We start from the raw sequence: 19,527 nt of genomic DNA, 5'->3' as shown, positions 1-19,527 counted from the left end.
GAATAGTAGTATTAGAACAGAAAAGCCAAAAATGAAAATTAACTTAAGGCTCTCCCATGTAAGACAATATTTTTCATAGGAAAGGTTTTATTGCTGCCTCCTAGGCATAATCTGTTAACATATTTGAAATGTAGTTTGATGGGCCTTACAGCTATCTGATAAATAATTAGAGCTTGAATTGGGGTTGAGAGACCAGTAGGGATAAATGATAAATGGATAAAAGAAGATAAACTTGGAAAGGGTTGGAAAAAGAAAAATGATTTCAAGTTTATATAAAAAATTAATCAGGAGGCTCTATGTGCAAATAAAGGTAACTATGCATAAGCAAATCAATCTAACTTTATAACTGGTATAATATGGTCTAAACAAACTGTTAAAATGATCTAACATTTGATGATACAATACATACAACAATGAACATAGGTACATATTTCTGATTATATATAATGAGTAACATAAAACTCACCTTACACACAAGCTCATATTTATACATGTAGGCACATAATTTTATTTAAAAATCCACTGGATTAAAAAAATATTGGATGATGGTAGGAGAATTTTTATATCTTGCTTACCAATAATCACATTTCCTTAGATCTATAGCAGATTTCAATTAAACATACTGTCAGATTTGATGGTTGTACGTTAACAAAAGTAAAACTCAAGTAATAAAAAATATAATTCAGCAACATTTACATTTATTACAATGTAAAATAACAATCTGACAAAGTAATTTATACTCTCTAAGGTTTCACTTTTTGAAATGCAACAGCTGTATTGCTTATGGTTTTGTGCTCTCCTATTTCTTATAGACATAAGGCAAAGCACAGGGTTTATACTTTAAGATGTCTTGAGAATATTTTTTAACTTATGCAAGTCTTAGAACTGTAAAATAACTGTTCATCTAAGAATAGAAACTTGGCCAAATAATAAATAGCTTATTAATTTTAGGATTAATATCTTGACTTGGACTTAGATGTTTAAAAAACATAAATGAACAACTCAAGTGTAAGTAATTCTGCTAAGATACTAGAATTTTAATTTTAGGTTTTTTTCTGACCTGTCCAAATATCAGTTTAAGTATCATGTAAGCTAGACTGAGTGTTCTTCATATCATTGTTGGTGACTTTGAATTATAGATTATAAAATTAAAAAAAAATCAACTCTGTTATCTTACTAAAGACATATTACATGTTCTCCACAAAAGTATTTTGTTTGTAATCATGTACTATATCAAGATAATTTTTATGACTTTACTATGGAAATATTTATAATATTGGCAAGATCCCATCAGGTTATAACAAATGGAAAATTTTGTTCATGCAAGTGTTACTGGAACTCCTTTCTTTCCTAGCACTTGTTACATATCAGTAGTCAACACATCTGCAAGTCTTAGATGCAATCATGGAGTGTAGTATAAAATTATAGTTAGTTCTTCAATACACAGAAACCCTGGTTATTTTAATTTTAAAAACTAGAACATTTCCAATAAATAGGTTAAATCCCAACAATGCATGAATTGGTAGGAGGAAATACCTTTGTCTCAGCAGGGGAGAAACAAGTGTGTTTAACCTGTAAATGGGTCACTTCTGCATTCTTTAGGTTTGCTGTTAGCTCAGAAGAAAGAAGTATAGCAGTGGACAGCGAAGAATTTGGAAAGATAAATTACAGAAAACAGACTACCACTGGTTGGTCCACTTTTGCATCTTACATAATAGGATCCTGTAAGTATTTCATTGAAGACATGAAAACAATAAATACAACAAAACACATTGTATTTGATGAATGAATCGCAAAGCCCAGAAATCATTTGATTTACCATGTGAGCCATTGTCATTCCTGTTAATATATGTAAATTTGATTTCCTCCTAATTGTCTTGAATACTTAGTGAGAATTCCTTGCCAGAGTTTAGCTGGGAGTAAAAAGCACAAAATACTTTTTTTCTCATTTTGTAATGAATGAAATGTGAAAATAAAAATCATTGCTCATGCTACTTCATCAAATCCAGCCTCCGCTCAGTGCTGGAATCTAGTAACACGTCCTCATCTCAATTTCATCTTCTGGAAAATAGTGGCTAAAACATTTATTTCCCTCTGATCTTGCAAAGAAACTGACTCAGGTTTTCAGGAAAAGATTTTAGGTTAGAACATGAATACTTGATGTTACCTCGAAACATAATTCAAACCTAGTACACAGGTTTTAAAATATAATCTACTTTAACTTACTATTTACTTTGGGACAAATGCAGAAAGATAGTTTTATTTAATGAAAACTGAAAGTCTAGATTTTTGGTATTCAAATTGAAGAAATGAATCTGGTTCACTTTAATTCCTTAGGATATTTTATGTCAATAAGAGGAAAATCAAGCAGCACATAGGATATACACATTTAATGTAATAAAAGCTATCAGGTTTATGTTTTATATAAATAGTAAACACTATGAAATATTACGTTTATAAAGTTCTAAACCCTACATTTAAAGGAATAACAATCAAGTCGATATGAAAGAGCCACAATTCTATATCACAAAATTTCTATTTATACAATATTTGGCCATGGATATTGAGTTATATTTGTAAAATAATCAAATGAAAGACGATTAGATATAGCAAATGCTTAAGTTCCAAATGGACTTCTGTGGTGGCTCAGACAGATGGTAACGAGTTCTATTGCAAAGCAAGAGACCAGGGTTCCATCCCTGGGTCAAAAAGACCTCTTGGAGAAGGGAATGGCTACCCACTCCAGTATTCTTGCCTGGAAAATTTCATGGACAGAGTCTGGTGGGCTATACAGATCATGGGGTCACAAAGAGTCAGACACAGCTGAGTGACTAGCACTTTCATTTTTAAGTTCAAATGAAAGTGACATGATATTTAACAAGGCCAACTTTAGAAATTAAAAAATGTTGAGAATGAAACAAATTACTCTGTGAACTAGTACTTGAAAGAAACAATCTTGGTTCAATGTCCTTCTGTGATTTCCTGACAAATTGTCTACTTTGAAGGTCAACAATTTGGGGTAGGGAGAAAAGGGTCACCATTCGTGGGTAAGGACACATGCATATTTAGTTGGACTTTAGAAAATACTTTATTGCAACTTTAGATTAGCCTTGTAAGTTTTCAGGGCAAAAAAGGAAATATATGATATAGCAACATTAAAACATGAAAGACAAACTTATGACTATAATGAAAGAAAACGCAGCAGCATTCAGCTGCCATGACTGGCTTCCATTTTCGCCTTTATTCTCTTCACAGCATTTATCTGTATGATGAAAATTATTTTTGAAAGTAGAACAAGAAAAAAATAATTAAGGAAAAAGAGTAGAGTTACAAACATGAAAATAAAGGAAAAGAAAAAAGTGACAGTAGGAAAGAAAAAAGGAGAAAATAATTAATACAAGATGTACACAAAGCTACTACCAATTACCTACAAAAAAATATTTTGATACAAGACAGAATAAAAAAATCTAGTATAAAATACTTCTAAATATTTGTCACATATTAAACGTTAACTGAGGCTCAATATTAATAATGTTTATTTCACATAACATAGACATTAGTCATATCATTGATTTCTCAGATGTGAACATTGTAAATATTTTTTACTGAAGATACAATGACTAGTCCAGTCATTCCACGGTGTCACTGGTAAACTCACACTGTTACTTAAATATGACCTCATCATATTCTGTAATGTTTGCTAATAGTACTTTTTTTGCTATAATATTTTCTTAGAAAACACATTTAATAAAAATAGTTATATTTTAATAATGAATGAAGTACCAAGAAATATAATTAAAATTATAAGTTCATGCAATGAAAATTTGAAAAATAGAAGCGAGGAACACTAACTCAACTGGCCATAGGTACACGCAACATATATGTTACTGTTGCTCATTTAAAATAATTTTGAGAAACAAAGATAATGAAAATAATTTATAGAAATTTATTTTTATATTATGTGCAAAACCAAATAAATATTGTCTTGAACATATCATTAGTATTTAGACTTGGCTGAGATTTCCACATTGTTAAAATGAAGTTCTTACTGATGAATTGAACTTCAATCTCACCATTATTTTAGAATTTCTTTTTATTCTAAAACAATCATAACCTTAAGAAAACATTTTAGTATTTGCCATAAACTTGAATATTTCATTTTCTGTTCATGTTATTTGGAGATGAAATATATACTAGTCTTGTTGAAAGTAGAGTTGAATGCCATTAAATAATTTCACTCTATAGTTTATTATATGTATAATCAAAAAGTTGATTATAATAAAAACTAACTGAAGAAATGTTAGCAATATATTTATTGGTGATGATTTATGTCACTTCTCTATATGGATGGAATTATGTGTCACCAAATTATATTGAGTCAATGTAAATATTAAATAGGTCTTAAATTCATAGTAACAAGAAAAGAAAAAGGAAGCAGTTGCTAAAAGGTACTAAGGTGGTTTTTGGTTTTGAGGATTTTTGGTTAAACAAAAAATATTAATCATGGTGTAAAGCCAAAAGAAATTGTGAAAAATATTTTCAGAGTAATTTTATTACTAAGAATTTTTAAGGCATTAGATTATAGTAATTCTAGCACATTAGGAATATTTTTAGCCATTGAAATTACTGAGGAAATCAATAAATATCATTGTATCAGTCTCTAGTTCCATAGATGGTTTTGTAGTCAGTTTTACAAGAGTAATTTGTCATCACTACCAAATATTTTCAATGTTTATAAAATAAAATGAGATAGAATTATGCAGTATGAATATCCCAAACTGATTGTGGTTGTTATTTTGCACACTTCTTATGTGAATCAAGGGACACAACATTCAAAATAAACACATATTTAATAAGAATAGGAAAATATCACTAATCATAAAACATTGAAAAAATCTGAACCATAAGCTATGGACTGAGGCAGTGTCCACTAAAATACATACATAGAAAAGCCACTATTGTGAATAGAATGTATTACATATGGATGTAAGGTAAGCCTATTGTTTAAAAATAGTCCTTCAGTCCAACAAATAAATATACTGTAGATTTAGCTTGTTGCTTTACTCAAAGAGTTAAATATATCTGAATGTACATAAGTAATGGGTTTTTTTATTCAAAGTCTGTACACTTTATTTTGATGGTCTATAATGCATGCTATTTAAAATATAAATTAAAACTAAATAAAATTCTAAATTTCATATATTTTCCAGTTAAATAAGACAAGATTTGCTAGTTTATTATATATAACTGATTTTAAATGTTTGAATTTATAATGTGTATTTTAAAATTGAATAAGAAATTATATGAGTAATTATGCTGAAAGTATATAAATACATTTTTCCCTATTTTGCTGATACATAATTTTAACTCTATAGTATTTCGTGGGTTTAAAGGCTCCCTAGTCTACCATCAACCATCACAGCTTCTAAAATTGCCCCAAGAATCGTCTTAGGGCTATATCAAACAATTATTGAACAATAAGGGTATATCTTTCATCTGTATTTCCATGAGACCTTAGTAGTCTCTGGATTCAGCCACAAAAATTATACATTATTTTGTGACATATTTATAGATAAAATAAATATTTTATTGCTTCCCCTTTTTCAGTAAGCTGCTGTATCAGCTGTACAGTTTAGAGCGCATGAATTCTATCTCCTACCTTCTCAGATAGTTTTGCCTGTACATCTGTGACTTTCCTTGACTGATTGATCTCTTTCATCAGCTGTATAACAGGCTCTAGCCTTTTTCATCATAAAAGTCCTAACACTGATATTTTCCCCGCTCTACTCACCTTCATAAAATACTTCTTGAAACCCTTAAATTAACATGGAGTCTATACCTGCTAACTTTCCATAAGATCCTCAGCCCATTCCTGCCTAATTTCTCTCCCCAAAATTTCAGCACAGCTGTAAACAGACTTCACATTTCTTTCAACTGAGTTTTGTTAACCTCCAGCAGCTTCTGGAGGGACAAATGTGATTGATAACTTTTCTTCTGGAAATATGACTCCTTCTTAACTTCCAAGATATTACAGCCTTGTGTTTTTCCAGGAACTCTATGACATCTTAGTCTCATTGGGGGTGGGCTGGGGCTGCTTTCCTCTTCATGTATATTACAGTTCCCTGAGATACAGCTATTAACACTCTATTATTCTTCAATAACTCAACAAGTACCCTGCGAATACCAGTGCTGTACCAGTCACCCTTCTAGGTACTGGGAAGCACATATGAGTATCACAGACATCAGTTATTTTTCATAAGGCATAGATATTACTCACTGTATGGTTTTATCCCCACACAGGCCTAAATACCAGTCACTCTTAAGGCTGACAACATCACAGTGCACGTTTCCAAGTCATGGCTGTCTTCTCATCTCCATACACACGTATCTAACATCTATTGGACATTTTAAAGTTAATGAATAACGAACTGATCTTATGTTTGATTTTTATTCTAAAAATCCTGCTCTGTTTATAAGATTCTTTACTTGCAGAAATGATACCAACAATGTTAGAGTTGTCCAAGCAAGAAACTCAAAAGTCATCAATATCTACTGAATCCACTCTTTTAAACAGGCAGGTTAGTCTACATCTACAGTGTGCCTGAAATTTATTCAATATTTTCTTTTTTTTTTTTTACTGTAACTACATTTTTTTAAAGCATTCATGTTCATCCATCACTTGCTTCTACCAAGATGAACAAGATTAATCTGTGTAAAATGTCCATATGCTCATGTAATTTCTCTGCTTCAAATGATTTCTTATGACTTTCAGGATCTGTTTTATTTATATGGTTTTTAGAAGATTTTGGATTATATAAGTCACAGATCCCTCTGAATCCTTATTTTTGTTCACATACTTCCAGGCTCTTTTCCAGCCATGCTTTTGCTAGGTCTTAAAGCAAATCAATTTTTTTTTCCCCTCTCAAAAACTTCTTTCTTTCCCTTGAAGGCTCACTCCATACAAGTTTCTTTCAGAAAGTCACTTTCCAAGGGAATCCTTTATTAACCCCCATTTAATTCTATACACTAGCTAAACTTCCAAAGACTTTCCTGGCAGCATATTGCACCAGCATATCTTAGTTGTAATTACTTGGTGGTTATTCTAATTCTTGATTTATGTCTATCTTCCCTCTATATTGTACAGTCTTTGAGTACAGGAGCCAGTTTCGTACTTTTCACAGATAATTTCTCTGTACACATCACAATACTTTTCACAAAGAAAGACCCTAATAAATACCTGGAATGAATGAATGAATAAATCTTAACATTGCAGAACCAGAAGAAACTAGTGTAGAGATTAGGAAATATGCATCAAGAGAAGCTAAATGACATGAGCAAAGTTCAAACTATAAATTGTTTTCCTTCTAGGCAGTGCTTGCAAACTGACTTTCCAAAATCGAAATAAAAATTTTTATAGTAAATGCATTATAGCATACTTTACTTATTTCTGTGCCTACATATATATGTTACATACACACACAAACATATATATATATATATATATATATATATATACACACACACATATATTCTGTCTTTATTTACTTTTTGGATTATACTTACTATTCATTTTATTTACAAGTGTCTCATAAAATAGCATAGCAAGAACTCTGGGAGTATAATGTAACCTGCCTGAAATCTATTTTTTTTTTAAAGTTTGTGTTTTATCTATAAAATATAACTAAAATACTGTCTTTCATTTCATAAAATATTCATTTTAATCTTGATAAAAGTAATTATTCTCCCCAAGTATATGAGCTAAATTAAAAACATACGGGGATGAATTTCACTCTTGCAATCTTCCTTTGAAGATTCTAACTCAGATTAAGAATCATATTTATATCATGGTCTGATATCTTCATAGAGGATAATTACTACAAATGTAATTCCTTTTAACTGTAGAAGCAGTTATTGATGTTTAAAACTCACGGAAACAACAAACTTGATAGTTCATTCAACCATTATTCTTATTTAGGTGTATCATCTTAAAAGACATAGAATTTGTCATATGATTTAAAGTAGCTCTGATTTTGAACAAATACTTTAACTTCTCAAAACTGTATCTGTAAAATGAGGATAGCTCTTCCTTGCTCAACTCAGATTCAGGAATAAAATGAAGTCATGAATGCAGAAGTACTTTATAAATTATAAAAAGTGCCACTATAATATAAGATATCCAGCTATCCATATTATTTCTAGATACTTCCAACTTCCTAATTTCAAGTTATAATTGGAAATACTTATTAATTATGTAATGCAAATCTATGATATAAATTAATTTTAAACTAAGCAATAGTAGTTACTTTTTAATAGATTATTGAATAAATCTGCTTTCAATTGAAAAATGATGTATGATATAACAAATCCATAGCAATGAAATTCATATTAATTTGAAATTACAAGAGTATTAAATAATGTGACTGAACTGACAAATTTTGTTTTCCAGTCTCAAAAATATTAGGCAATAATACTGATATTCGATTATAATATGACTTAAATAAGTCATGTTTATGAATATACAGTTCTGATGTCTCATTGATATATATAAATATATGTGTATATATACATGTATGTATAGAATTTACCATTAAATATTAAATATAATATGTGAAAGAACAATTAATATTAAAATATGACCAATATGACAATTCATTGACAGAGTTAACTGACTGAGTCAGGACAAATTCTTACATATCCACCTCTATAGCATGTATCTGAAAAAAAAATTGATATACCTTCTACAGATTTTGATAACATCACTAGCATAAAATGATGTAAGCACTATTAACTATTAAAAGTAGTCACCAGTGTGCTGAGACTACCAGTGATGAGTGGCCAGAAACATTTTGAGCTTCTTTGAAACTCTATTCACTGTTCTTTCTAAGGGGTATCTGTGGTTGTTTCTGCCTCATTGTGTGATAGAGTTTATCTTTCCAAACACAACTTGCTTGGTCAGGCATGAATAGGCTCATCATTATCTTTGGCCATATCTCATAAGTGGAGGACTGGACCCCATGTGCTTGGCAGAGAAGTTTTCTCCTTTGTAAAAGCTTTTTCTGGCTCAAATTATATTTTTCATGTTGATTTTCAACAGTTTCTTTTACCCTCTAACCTCTTCTGCTCATTCTCTCTCTACCACTTCCACCACTAAAGTCTAAAATTTTCAAAGTGCATTTACAAATGAACCAATTTTTTTGGCAACAGCAATTGAGAAATTGTGATTAAGACATGTAAATAACCATGACTAAAACCTAGAATGTTACTTCCTGCTATAAAATTATGTTTTCAATATCAAGAGAAAAATCCAGAAGTGTTATAAAAGATACTATCGTATTTCTTTTTAGCCTATGAAGGCACATGGTTTGCTTACCTTTAATAATGTTGGGCTTAGGAGGCATGCTGAATTCGTAGACTGTTGGTTCTGAATATCCCAATCTATTGGCAGCTGTAATTTGAACTTCATATCCCATTGTCCACTGTAGATGCTCCAAAATAATGTGGTCTTTATTTCCTTGCACTTTTTTCTCTAGCCACTGATCTTCTTTATCTTTCTGCAAAGTCAATACAAACATATTTTGTAAATACCCATGCACTAAAGTTGTGATCATTAAAAAAATAATTTATCTTGAAATGAGTGAGTTTAATAAAATAAAAAAAGGATATTTCCTCTTTTACTGGGATAAATTAAACTATATATAGAGTTTCTAAGGTTTTTCCCCACTAAATATTTAATGCTTTTTAAATTTGCTGAAGAGTGTTGATTCATAACTAATACTTGATGATTCAAATGATAATTCACCTCTATTAAGAGTTTTTAAAATTTCACATATATTAATTGCTATTTATTCACTTTGTTGATTATTAATAATTATATAAATAGGGACTATAAAATACTATATATAGAAAAAGCTTAATATGTCCATTTAAATAATTACCAGAGGCTATTGTTTGGGGCACATGGGAGGAAGTGTTTTAAAAATAAAGTTTGGATTTTTTAAATAGATTAAAATTTTAACCATCATTTTTAATACTATGTTTTAGACTTATAATGAAACGACATGTGACAAAAATTATTACCTTTAAATAGGTTATTGGAATAAGAAAATAAAAAATAATATCCTATTCTTGAACAGTCTACACTTAAATCCTGAATCTTTTTCTAAAATAAATGTTTTGGAAATATTTGAATTACCATTTATTTGAAAAAAATACTATGACTACAGCCACAAATAATTGAAATAATATATGGATTAAGCTATCTTTAACAAAGCATTCAGTCGCGCCGTGTGTTAACAATCTGAACACAGGTTAAGTGTTGAAACGGTAATCTCTCTGCTACTCTCCTCACCTCTATTACAAAAACAAGGGTAGCAGCTGCCTGTGTTTACTTTCATGAGGAAACAATAAGGAAAACTGAGTAATTATGCATTCCAGGGCATTAAGAATCATTACCACTTAACAAATAGTTAATTAGCATTAAAGAGAAAGTAGTTCTATAACATGTGTGTCACTCAGTTGTTTCGACTCTTTGCAACTCATGGCCTGTATTCTGTCAGGCTCCTCTTTCCACGGAATTTTCCAAGCAAGAATACTGGAGTGGGTGGCCATTTCCTTCTCCAGGTGACCTTCTCAACCCAAGGATAGAACCCACATCTCTTGCATCTCCTGCACTGGCAGGCAGATTCTTTACCACTAGCGCCACCTGGGAAGCCCTATTTCTATAATAGCTATACAGAGTTGAAATGATATTTTCTGAAATCACATATCTAATAATCCATTACTGCAAGTGAAAATCTCAATCTACCAGAATTGTAATTATAAATATACTGTAACCTAGCCATAATGATAGATAGATATATAGACAGAGTAACAGATCCACTGATTGATCCTTATATATACTTAATTTTGAGCCAATATTTTACAATATTATTTGACTGGAAAAAATAACATTCTCTACATTTATGGTGAAAATTGAGGATTTATTATCTAAAATCAAATTGTGGAAGTTAAATTCATTATTGCATTAAATTGACAGTATCAATAATACAAATATGAAGTATCCTTCAAAAGGAGATAAGACTTCATTACAGCTTTAGTACCATTCTAAGATTCTCTTTTCTTTATAATTATTTTTGGTTCTGCAGAACTTTTATTATAAAGGAAATCATCTGGTCTCTTTTATTGTTTCATCTAAAACTGGAGATACTACTCCCCTCCCCACAGTGAGGCCAACGACTTTGGACAAGCACTTAGAATTATCATATAAACAATGGGTATGTTCCTTTGCTTTTAAGACTTATAAATCAATTAGACTAGGCTGGTGTCCAGTGTTATAAAGTGTATTGGAAAAGCCACTGGAAAATAACAATTTGGACCAGAAAACTTTGCAACTCATCTAAGCCACTAAATGACTAGTAAATTTAAGGAAGGATCCTAGGTGGATTTTTTAAGTGTTTGGGACAACTGTATCACTAGCCATGATTATCCCAACATCTGCTTTCTTCATCATTCATTTGTCAATTATTCAGTCTTTAGTACAGTAGTGAGACTGTTCTAGAAATATGAAGACAATAGTTAGCAAGAATGTTCAACACTTATTTCAGACTTTACAAACCAGCACAGAAGGAGGACATGAAGTCTGAAAAACAAGAAGGTGTTTTGTGAGTATATATTAATAACAGGAAGGATTAAGAGAGTCCAGGAACCAGGAAGGTTTTCTCAGGGGAGGTAATGCCAACTTAATAGGGAATAAGAAATTCCAGTTCCACTTTACTTTCATTCTTCCTCATTGAGTTAATGAAGATGTGATTCCTTTACAGAAGTTTTAAAATTGCAAAAACAGGCACAACGATTGAAAACCTCAGAAAGATGCAGACCCACTGGGAGATGCAAAAATAGCCACTTTACGTTTATTGTTATAGGTATTGACAAAAGAAAAAAAAAAGCTACAAAAATCTCCACTTAAAAGTAACTTTAGATCATATATGATACATTAATTATATACACAAACATACATACACAGCACATAAAATACATATAAAATATTTGATATATTATAAATTGTATGTATACACAATTCAGAGAGGACAAGGTGAGAAATAGGAAGACTGAAGAATTAGATAAGGATAAAGGTTACACAAAGCAGTAGAGAGTAGCCCCAGTGGACATCCCCTTACCCAATAATTCAGTACAAATTCTATTTAACTGTGAAATACTGATGAAAGTGAGTATTTGTGTGGAAATTTGGAGTTGAATTTTGTTTTGGATTTGAATGGAGATGTAGGAGAAAGAGCCAGAAAATAAGCCAGAAGCTGATATCTGGATTACCCCAATATACCATTCATTATTCAGAAGGATGAATAGGCTTCATGTCCTTTAGGTAATCTTCCAAAAATATTTCTGAGAATTCAGCATTTGAAGTGAAACTTCCAGATCAGTCCAAGACAGGCTGATAGACTTTTAAATCACCAATCACTTAACTCTCGATTGTTGAGGCTCTTAATATGATGAATTAAAAGCCCTTCCATCATTTTAGATAGTTGGACTGATGGCCTAAAGGAACCAAAAGGAGCTCTAATATTTTCCCCAATTTAAATCAATTTCATTTTCCATTCACCATTAGACAAGGAGTTTTTTTAATCCCTTAATTGTTATTCCTAGGGAATACAGAAAATAAAGTGGGTGTTACCAAATACTCCCCTGGGCATCAAAATCTCATTTATGCATTTGTAGAGTGCCTGATTTACAGAATTTAAATGCCTAGGGAACAATTTAAGATAATCTAGTTGCAAATGTTCCCCTAGGTAATTTAATGAGATGATTTGCTGAGTAGAGCTATTATTAATAAGCCAATTAAAAGTTGAAGGGCAGCTACTAAAAAAAAAAATGGTCATTTACTTTGATATAGCTTCTCTTAAGCAATCCTTTTTGTCAAAACAGGCAGCAGAGCCATATGACAGTTGAGGGGACACTTTAAAAGTTATTCTAAAATCATAATATCAGTAAATAGATATTAGTTGTAACTTCTCCCTTTTCATTTTCTAATTTTATTGATTTGAGTCCTCTCCCCTCTCCCCCTTTATTTTTTCAATGAGTATGGCCAAAGATTTATTGATTTCATTTATCTTCTCAAGGAACTGGCTTTTAGTTTCATTGTTCTTCGTTATTGTTTTCTTATCTCTATTTCATTTATTTCTGCCCTGATCTTTATGATTTCTTACCTTCTACTAACTTTGGGTTTGTTTATTCTACTTTCCTTAATTACTTTAGGAGTAAGGTTAGGTTGCTTAATTGAGAGATTTCTTTTTTCCTAAGGTAAAAATGTGTTGCAATAAACTTCCCTCTTAGAACTATTTTTGCTGTGTCAAATAAATTTTAGATACCCAACTGATTGCAGAGTTTCAAAGAACAGCAAGGAGAGATAAGAAAGTCTTCTTAGTGAACAATGCAAAGAAACAGAGGTAAACAATAAGAATGGGAAAGACTTACATCTCTTCAAGAAAATTAGAAATACCAAGGGAATATTTCATGCGAAGATGGGAAAAATAAAGGACAGAAACAAGAAGGACCTAACAGAGGAGGAAGAGATTAAGAAGTGGTGGCAAGGATATACAGAACTATATAAAAAAAGGTATTAATGACCCAGATAACCACGATGGTGTGGTCACTCACCTAAGCCAGACATCCTGGCAGTGAAGTCAAGTGGGCCTTAGGAACCATTACTATGGACAAAGTTAATGTAGGTGATGCAATACCAGCTGAGCTATTTCATATCCTAAAAGATGATGCTGGTAAAGTGGTGCACTCAAAATACCAGCAAATATGGAAATCTCAGCAGTGGCCAAAGGATTGGAAAAAGTCAGTTGTCATTCTGATTCCAAAGAAGGGCAATCAGAGAACATTCAAACTACTGCACAATTGTGCTCATTACACATGATAACAAGGTAATGCTCAAAATCCCTCAAGCCAGGCTTCAACAGTATGTAAATCAAAGGGGGTTTCAGGATGGGGAACACGTGTACACCCATGCCAGATTCATGTTGATGTATGGCAAAGCCAATATAATATTGTAAAGTAATTAGCCTCCAATTAAAATAAATAAATTTATATTAAGACATAAAAAAAAAGAACTTCCAGATGTACAAGCTGGATTTAGAAAAGGGAGAGGAACTAGAGATTAAATTGCCAACAGCCTTTGGATCACAGAAAAAGCAAGGGAATTCCAGAAAAATACCTATTTCTGCTTCATTGGCATGCTAAAGCCTTTGACTGTGTGGATCACATAAACTGTGGACATTTTTAAAGAGATGGGAATACCAGGCCACCTAACCTGCCTCCTGAGAAACCTGTATGCGGGTCAAGAAGCAACAGTTAGAACTGGACATGGAAAAACAGATTGGTTCCAAATAGAAGAAGGTGTACATCAAGGCTGTATATTGTCACCCTGTTTATTTAAATTCTATGCAGAGTGCATCACGCAAAATGCTGGGCTGGATGACTTACAAGCTGGAATCAAGATTGCATAGAAATATCAATAACCTCAGATAGGCAGATGATACCACCCTTAAGTGAAGAAGAACTAAAGAGCTTCTTCTTTTTTTTTAACCATTTATCATTGATTTATATATTATTATTATTATTTTACTTTACAATATTGTATTGGTTTTGCCATACATCAACATGAATCCATGAGGGTGAAAGAGGAGACTGAAAAAGTTCGCTTAAAGCTCAACATTCAGAAAACTAAGATCATGGCATCTGGTCCCATCACTTCATGGCAAATAGATGGGGAAACAGTGGAAACAATGGCTGACTATTTTGGGGGGCTCCAAAATCACTGCAGCCACGAAATTAAAAGATGTTTACTCCTTGGAAGGAAAGTTATGGCCAACCTAGACAGCATATTAAAAAGCAGACATTACTTTGTTAACAAAGGTTCATCTAGTCAAGGCTATAGTTTTTCCAGTAGTCATGTATGGATGTGAGAGTTGGACTATAAAGAAAGCCGAGTGCTGAAAGATTGATGCTTTTGACATGTGGTGTTGGAGAAGACTCTTGAGAGTCCCTTGGACTGCAAGGAGATCCAACCAGTCCATCCTAAAGGAAATCAGTCCTGGGTGTTCGTTGGAAGGACTGATGTTGAAGCTGAAACTCTAATACCTTGGCCACCTGATGTGAAGAGCTGACTCATTTGAAAAGACCCTGATGCTGGGAAAGATTGAGGGCAGGAGGAGAAGGGGACGAAAGAGGATGAGATGGTTGGATGGCATCACTGACTCAATGGACATGAGTTTCGGTAAACTCTGGGAGTTGGTGATGGACAGGGAGGCCTGGTATGCTGCACTTCATGGGATCACAAAGAATCAGACATGACTGAGGACAGAACTGAACTGATGGTTTTTCCAGCAGTCACGAACAGATGTGAGGGTTGGACTATAAAGGATGTTGAATTTTGAAATATAGATGTTTTTGAATTGTGGTGCTGGAGAAGATTCTTGAAAATACCTTGGACTGCAAGGAGATGAAACCAGTCAATCCTAAAGGAAATCAACCCTGAATACTCATTGGAAGGAATGATGCCAAAGCTGAAGCTCCAATACTTTGGCTACCTGACACAAAGAGTTGACTCACTGGAAAACACCCTGATGGTGGGAAAGATTAAGGGCAAGGGGAGAAAGGGATGACAGGTGATGGTATGATTGGATGGCATCACTGACTCAATGGACATGAGTTTGAGCAAACTCTGGGAGATTGTGAAGAACAGGAAAACCATGGTGTTTCAAAGAATTGGACACCACTTAGCAACTGAATAACAACGTAGATTTTGTGTAGTCATGTTTCATTGTCATTTCTTTCTAATAAATTATTTATTTATTTCTTCTTTCTTACAAGGAAGCATCACCTTACTCTGGTCAGAATGGCCATCATTTAAAAAAAAAAAAATCTACAAACAATGAATACCTGAGAGGGTGTGGAGAAAAGAGAGCTCACCTACACTTTCAGTAGGAATGTAAATTGGTAAAGCCAATTGGGAGAACAGTAAAAAACTAAAAATAAAAATAACTAACTAACTAAAACTAAAAATACAGCCACCTTATCATCCATCAATCCCCCTTCTTGGCATATATCAGAAGAAACATATGCTTTGAAAAGATATATGTACCTTAAAGTTCACCACAGCACTATTCAAAATATCCAGGACATAGAAGCAACCTAAACGTCCATCAACAGAGAATAAAGATTTGGTGTGTGTGCTCACTCTCTCAATTGTGTCTGTCTGTTTCCTACCCCATGGACTGTAGCCTGCCAGCCTCCTCTTTCCATGCAATTTCCCAGGCAAGAATACGGGAGTGAGTTGCCATTTCCTATTCCAGAGGATCTTGCCTGCCTAGGGATTGAACCCACATGTCTTGTGTATCCTGCATTGGCAGGTGGCTTCTTTACCACTGTGCCACCTGGGAAGCTCAAAGATGTGGTACATATGCACAATGGAGTATCACTCAGCCATAAAAAAGAATGAATTAATGTCATTGCAGCAACATGGATGGATTTAGATATCATAATACTGAGTGAATAGTTCAGATAGAAAAAGAGACATCTCCTATGATATTGCTTATATATGGAATCTAAAAGATAGTACAAATGAATCTATTTAAAAAACAGTAAGTCACTGATGTAGAAAACAAACTTATGGTTATGAGGGCCATAAAGGAGGAGAGAGGGATAAATTGGGAGATGGGATCGACATACAGACACTACTACATACAAAATATATAATAAGAACCTACTGTAGAGCACAGGGAACTCTACTCAATTCTCTGTAAAAATATTAGTATTTAGGGAAAGATTTGCCATCATCTGTATAGAGAGGAGATTGAAGGAGAGATAGAGAGGGTCTTGGCTTTATCATTTATGGACTTGACTTGTTATTCCTTGACTGTTTTTATTCATAATGAGAAATCCACTAAGTTTCTTTTCAAAGTCTCAGAATATATATGGTAAATATCATCTTAAATAAAGGCTGAATAATTATGAAAGGAAAAGACAACAGACGAGGTGAGCTCCTACTAACGATTAATGTTAAAGTCTCTGTGATTCCAATGTGTTTCAATGTAAAATTTTGTGTTCTTGTGCAAGGCACCTTCTGACTCCTGGACTTCCTGGTACTTGTATGACTTTACAGAAGGCTCAGAATTCTCTGAAGTTTTGCTTGGTACTCTGAATATGAGTAGTGATTTAGCAATTTGGATAATTTATAAACACACATACACACCTACACACACACACATACACACACAAACATTCCACTGTGACTGGGAAAGATGCAAGGTTTAGAAGTTTTTAGGAGAGTTTCAGGTTCTAACCCCCTTTTAAGTATTATTATAGCTGATTTAAACTGCTCTTCTTTCAGGTATTGAAGCTTGGTGAATTTTTGTAAATTGGACTCTACTTTATGTATTTCTACTCTCCATCATTCAGGTACGTCTTGAGGGAAAAATAAGTTCTAATTTTTTGTATTCATCACCTTCTGTGTTCTCACATTCCATGAAAATTCACACAGTAAAAGTTTTTTACCCTTATATTTAGTATTTCCTGTATTTATTAATCTAGATACAGGATCAATTATAATAGCATAATATAGACCAACTTATTCATTGAGTTGTCAATATACTTATTCATTCAGACAATTAGTCTATTTGATGCTATCACTACAAGGGTGATTACAAATCATTTTTTTCACTAGCAGCAAATAAAAAATAGACAAAAAAGTTTAGGACTTTTTTGGGGAGAAATATCAATAACCTCAGATATGCAGATGACATCACCCTTATGGCAGAAAGTGAAGAGGAACTAAAGAGTCTCTTGATGAAAGTGAAAGAGGAGAGTGAAAAAGTTGGCTTAAAGCTCAACATTCAGAAAACGAAGATCGTGGCATCCGGTTCCATCACTTCATGGGAAATAGATGGGGAAACAGTATCAGACTTTATTTCTCTGGGCTCCAAAATCACTGCAGATGGTGATTGCAGCCATGAAATTAAAAGACACTTACTCCTTAGAAGGAAAGTTATGACCAACCTAGATAGCATATTCAAAAGCAGAGACATTACTTTGCAAACAAAGGTCCATCTAGTCAAGGCTATGGTTTTTCCAGTGGTCATGTGTGGATGTGAGAGCTGGACTGTGAAGAAAGCTGAGAGCTGAAGAATTGATGCTTTTGAACTGTGGTGTTGGAGAAGACTCTTGAGAGTCCCTTGGACTGCAAGGAGATCCAACCAGTCCATTCTAAAGGAGATCAGTCCTGGGTGTTCATTGGAAGGAGTGATACTAAAGCTGAAACTCCAGTACTTTGGCCACCTCATGCAAAGAGTTGACTCATTGGAAAAGACCCTGATGCTGGGAGGGATTGGGGGCAGGAGGAGAAGGGGACGACAGAGGATGAGATGGCTGGATGGCATCACCTACTCAATGGTCATGAGTCTGAGTGAACTCCAGGAGATGGTGATGGACAGAGAGGCCTGGCGTGCTGTGATTCATGGGGTTGCAAAGAGTCAGACACGAGTGAGTGACTGAACAGGAACTGGAACTGGATTGTCCATAGCTATTCAATGGTTGAAAATATTTCAAAACATAACTGGATGGCTTTAAATAAATGTCAGTATGCACACCTAAATATAATTAAACCTACAAATTAGTTACTAGAAAATTATTTACAATTGATTATAAAATAAGTTTTCTTGCCAATAAAATCTCAATTCTATATATTATTTTAATACTTTTTTCAAAATTATCTTTTTCCCCCACTATGGCCATTGAGATACTTAGTCAGGCTTAAGAAGGTCAATTATGACCTAGAAACATATGCTAGAGCATTGTTGCTAGTCCCTAAAGTATATTCCTCAAAATTGATGTTATGTTATGAATTTTATATAGCCCTTCTTAGATCAGGCAATTTTTTTTTAATTTACCAAAATTAAGTGATAGTTAGGATCTGATACCTATCATCCAGTTAGAAAAGTGAAAAACTGATGAAAGCATATAAAAAAACTTATTAAATTATGCAGAGTTTTATTGACACTACAATACGAAGTAGGTAAAAAATATTCTGTACTTGAAATGACTACTTTAATTTTTCTATACACATTATGACATTAATGTTTGTCTTTATTTTCCAAATACACTGTTTAATCTCACTGACTTATTAGAGATGTTAATTTTCACAAAGGGTCCATGGAAACATCTAATTCTGTTTTTATTCCCCTAGTTCTGTTCTCATAAATTCTGTCTTCTTAATAGGCCACTGAACAAAGTTGTGTAGTGAGTAGCCACAATTTTCTCCAGGAGATCATCCCAATCCAGTGTTCGAACCCAACCTAGTCTCCTGCATTGCAGGCAGATTCTTTACCATCTGAACCACCAGGGAAGCCCCCTCTATCTACTAGATGACAATATATAATGTTTCTTGATTCATTATCTATAGGAAGTTAAACATTCTGTATATTACAATATTATTGGTCTTCCTGTTCAGTT

At 33.0% G+C, this 19,527-nt stretch overlaps 1 protein-coding gene across 1 annotated transcript in view; it reads right to left on the bottom strand.

Moving 5' to 3' along the window:
* Window positions 1-19,527, bottom strand: part of NCAM2 (neural cell adhesion molecule 2) — a 251,238-nt gene that overhangs the window by 38,925 nt on the left and 192,786 nt on the right. The window contains exon 15 of the mRNA XM_040265979.1: window positions 9,371-9,551. Coding sequence (XP_040121913.1) covers window positions 9,371-9,551 — 181 coding nt within the window. The remainder of the gene's footprint in view (window positions 1-9,370; window positions 9,552-19,527) is intronic.

This window comes from Oryx dammah, unplaced genomic scaffold (genome assembly GCF_014754425.2).
Source record: "Oryx dammah isolate SB20612 unplaced genomic scaffold, SCBI_Odam_1.1 HiC_scaffold_2, whole genome shotgun sequence".
Lineage (NCBI taxonomy): Eukaryota > Metazoa > Chordata > Mammalia > Artiodactyla > Bovidae > Oryx > Oryx dammah.
The sequence above is the reverse complement of the archived record's forward strand: the minus strand, read 5'-3'. Positions and strand labels throughout refer to the sequence as shown.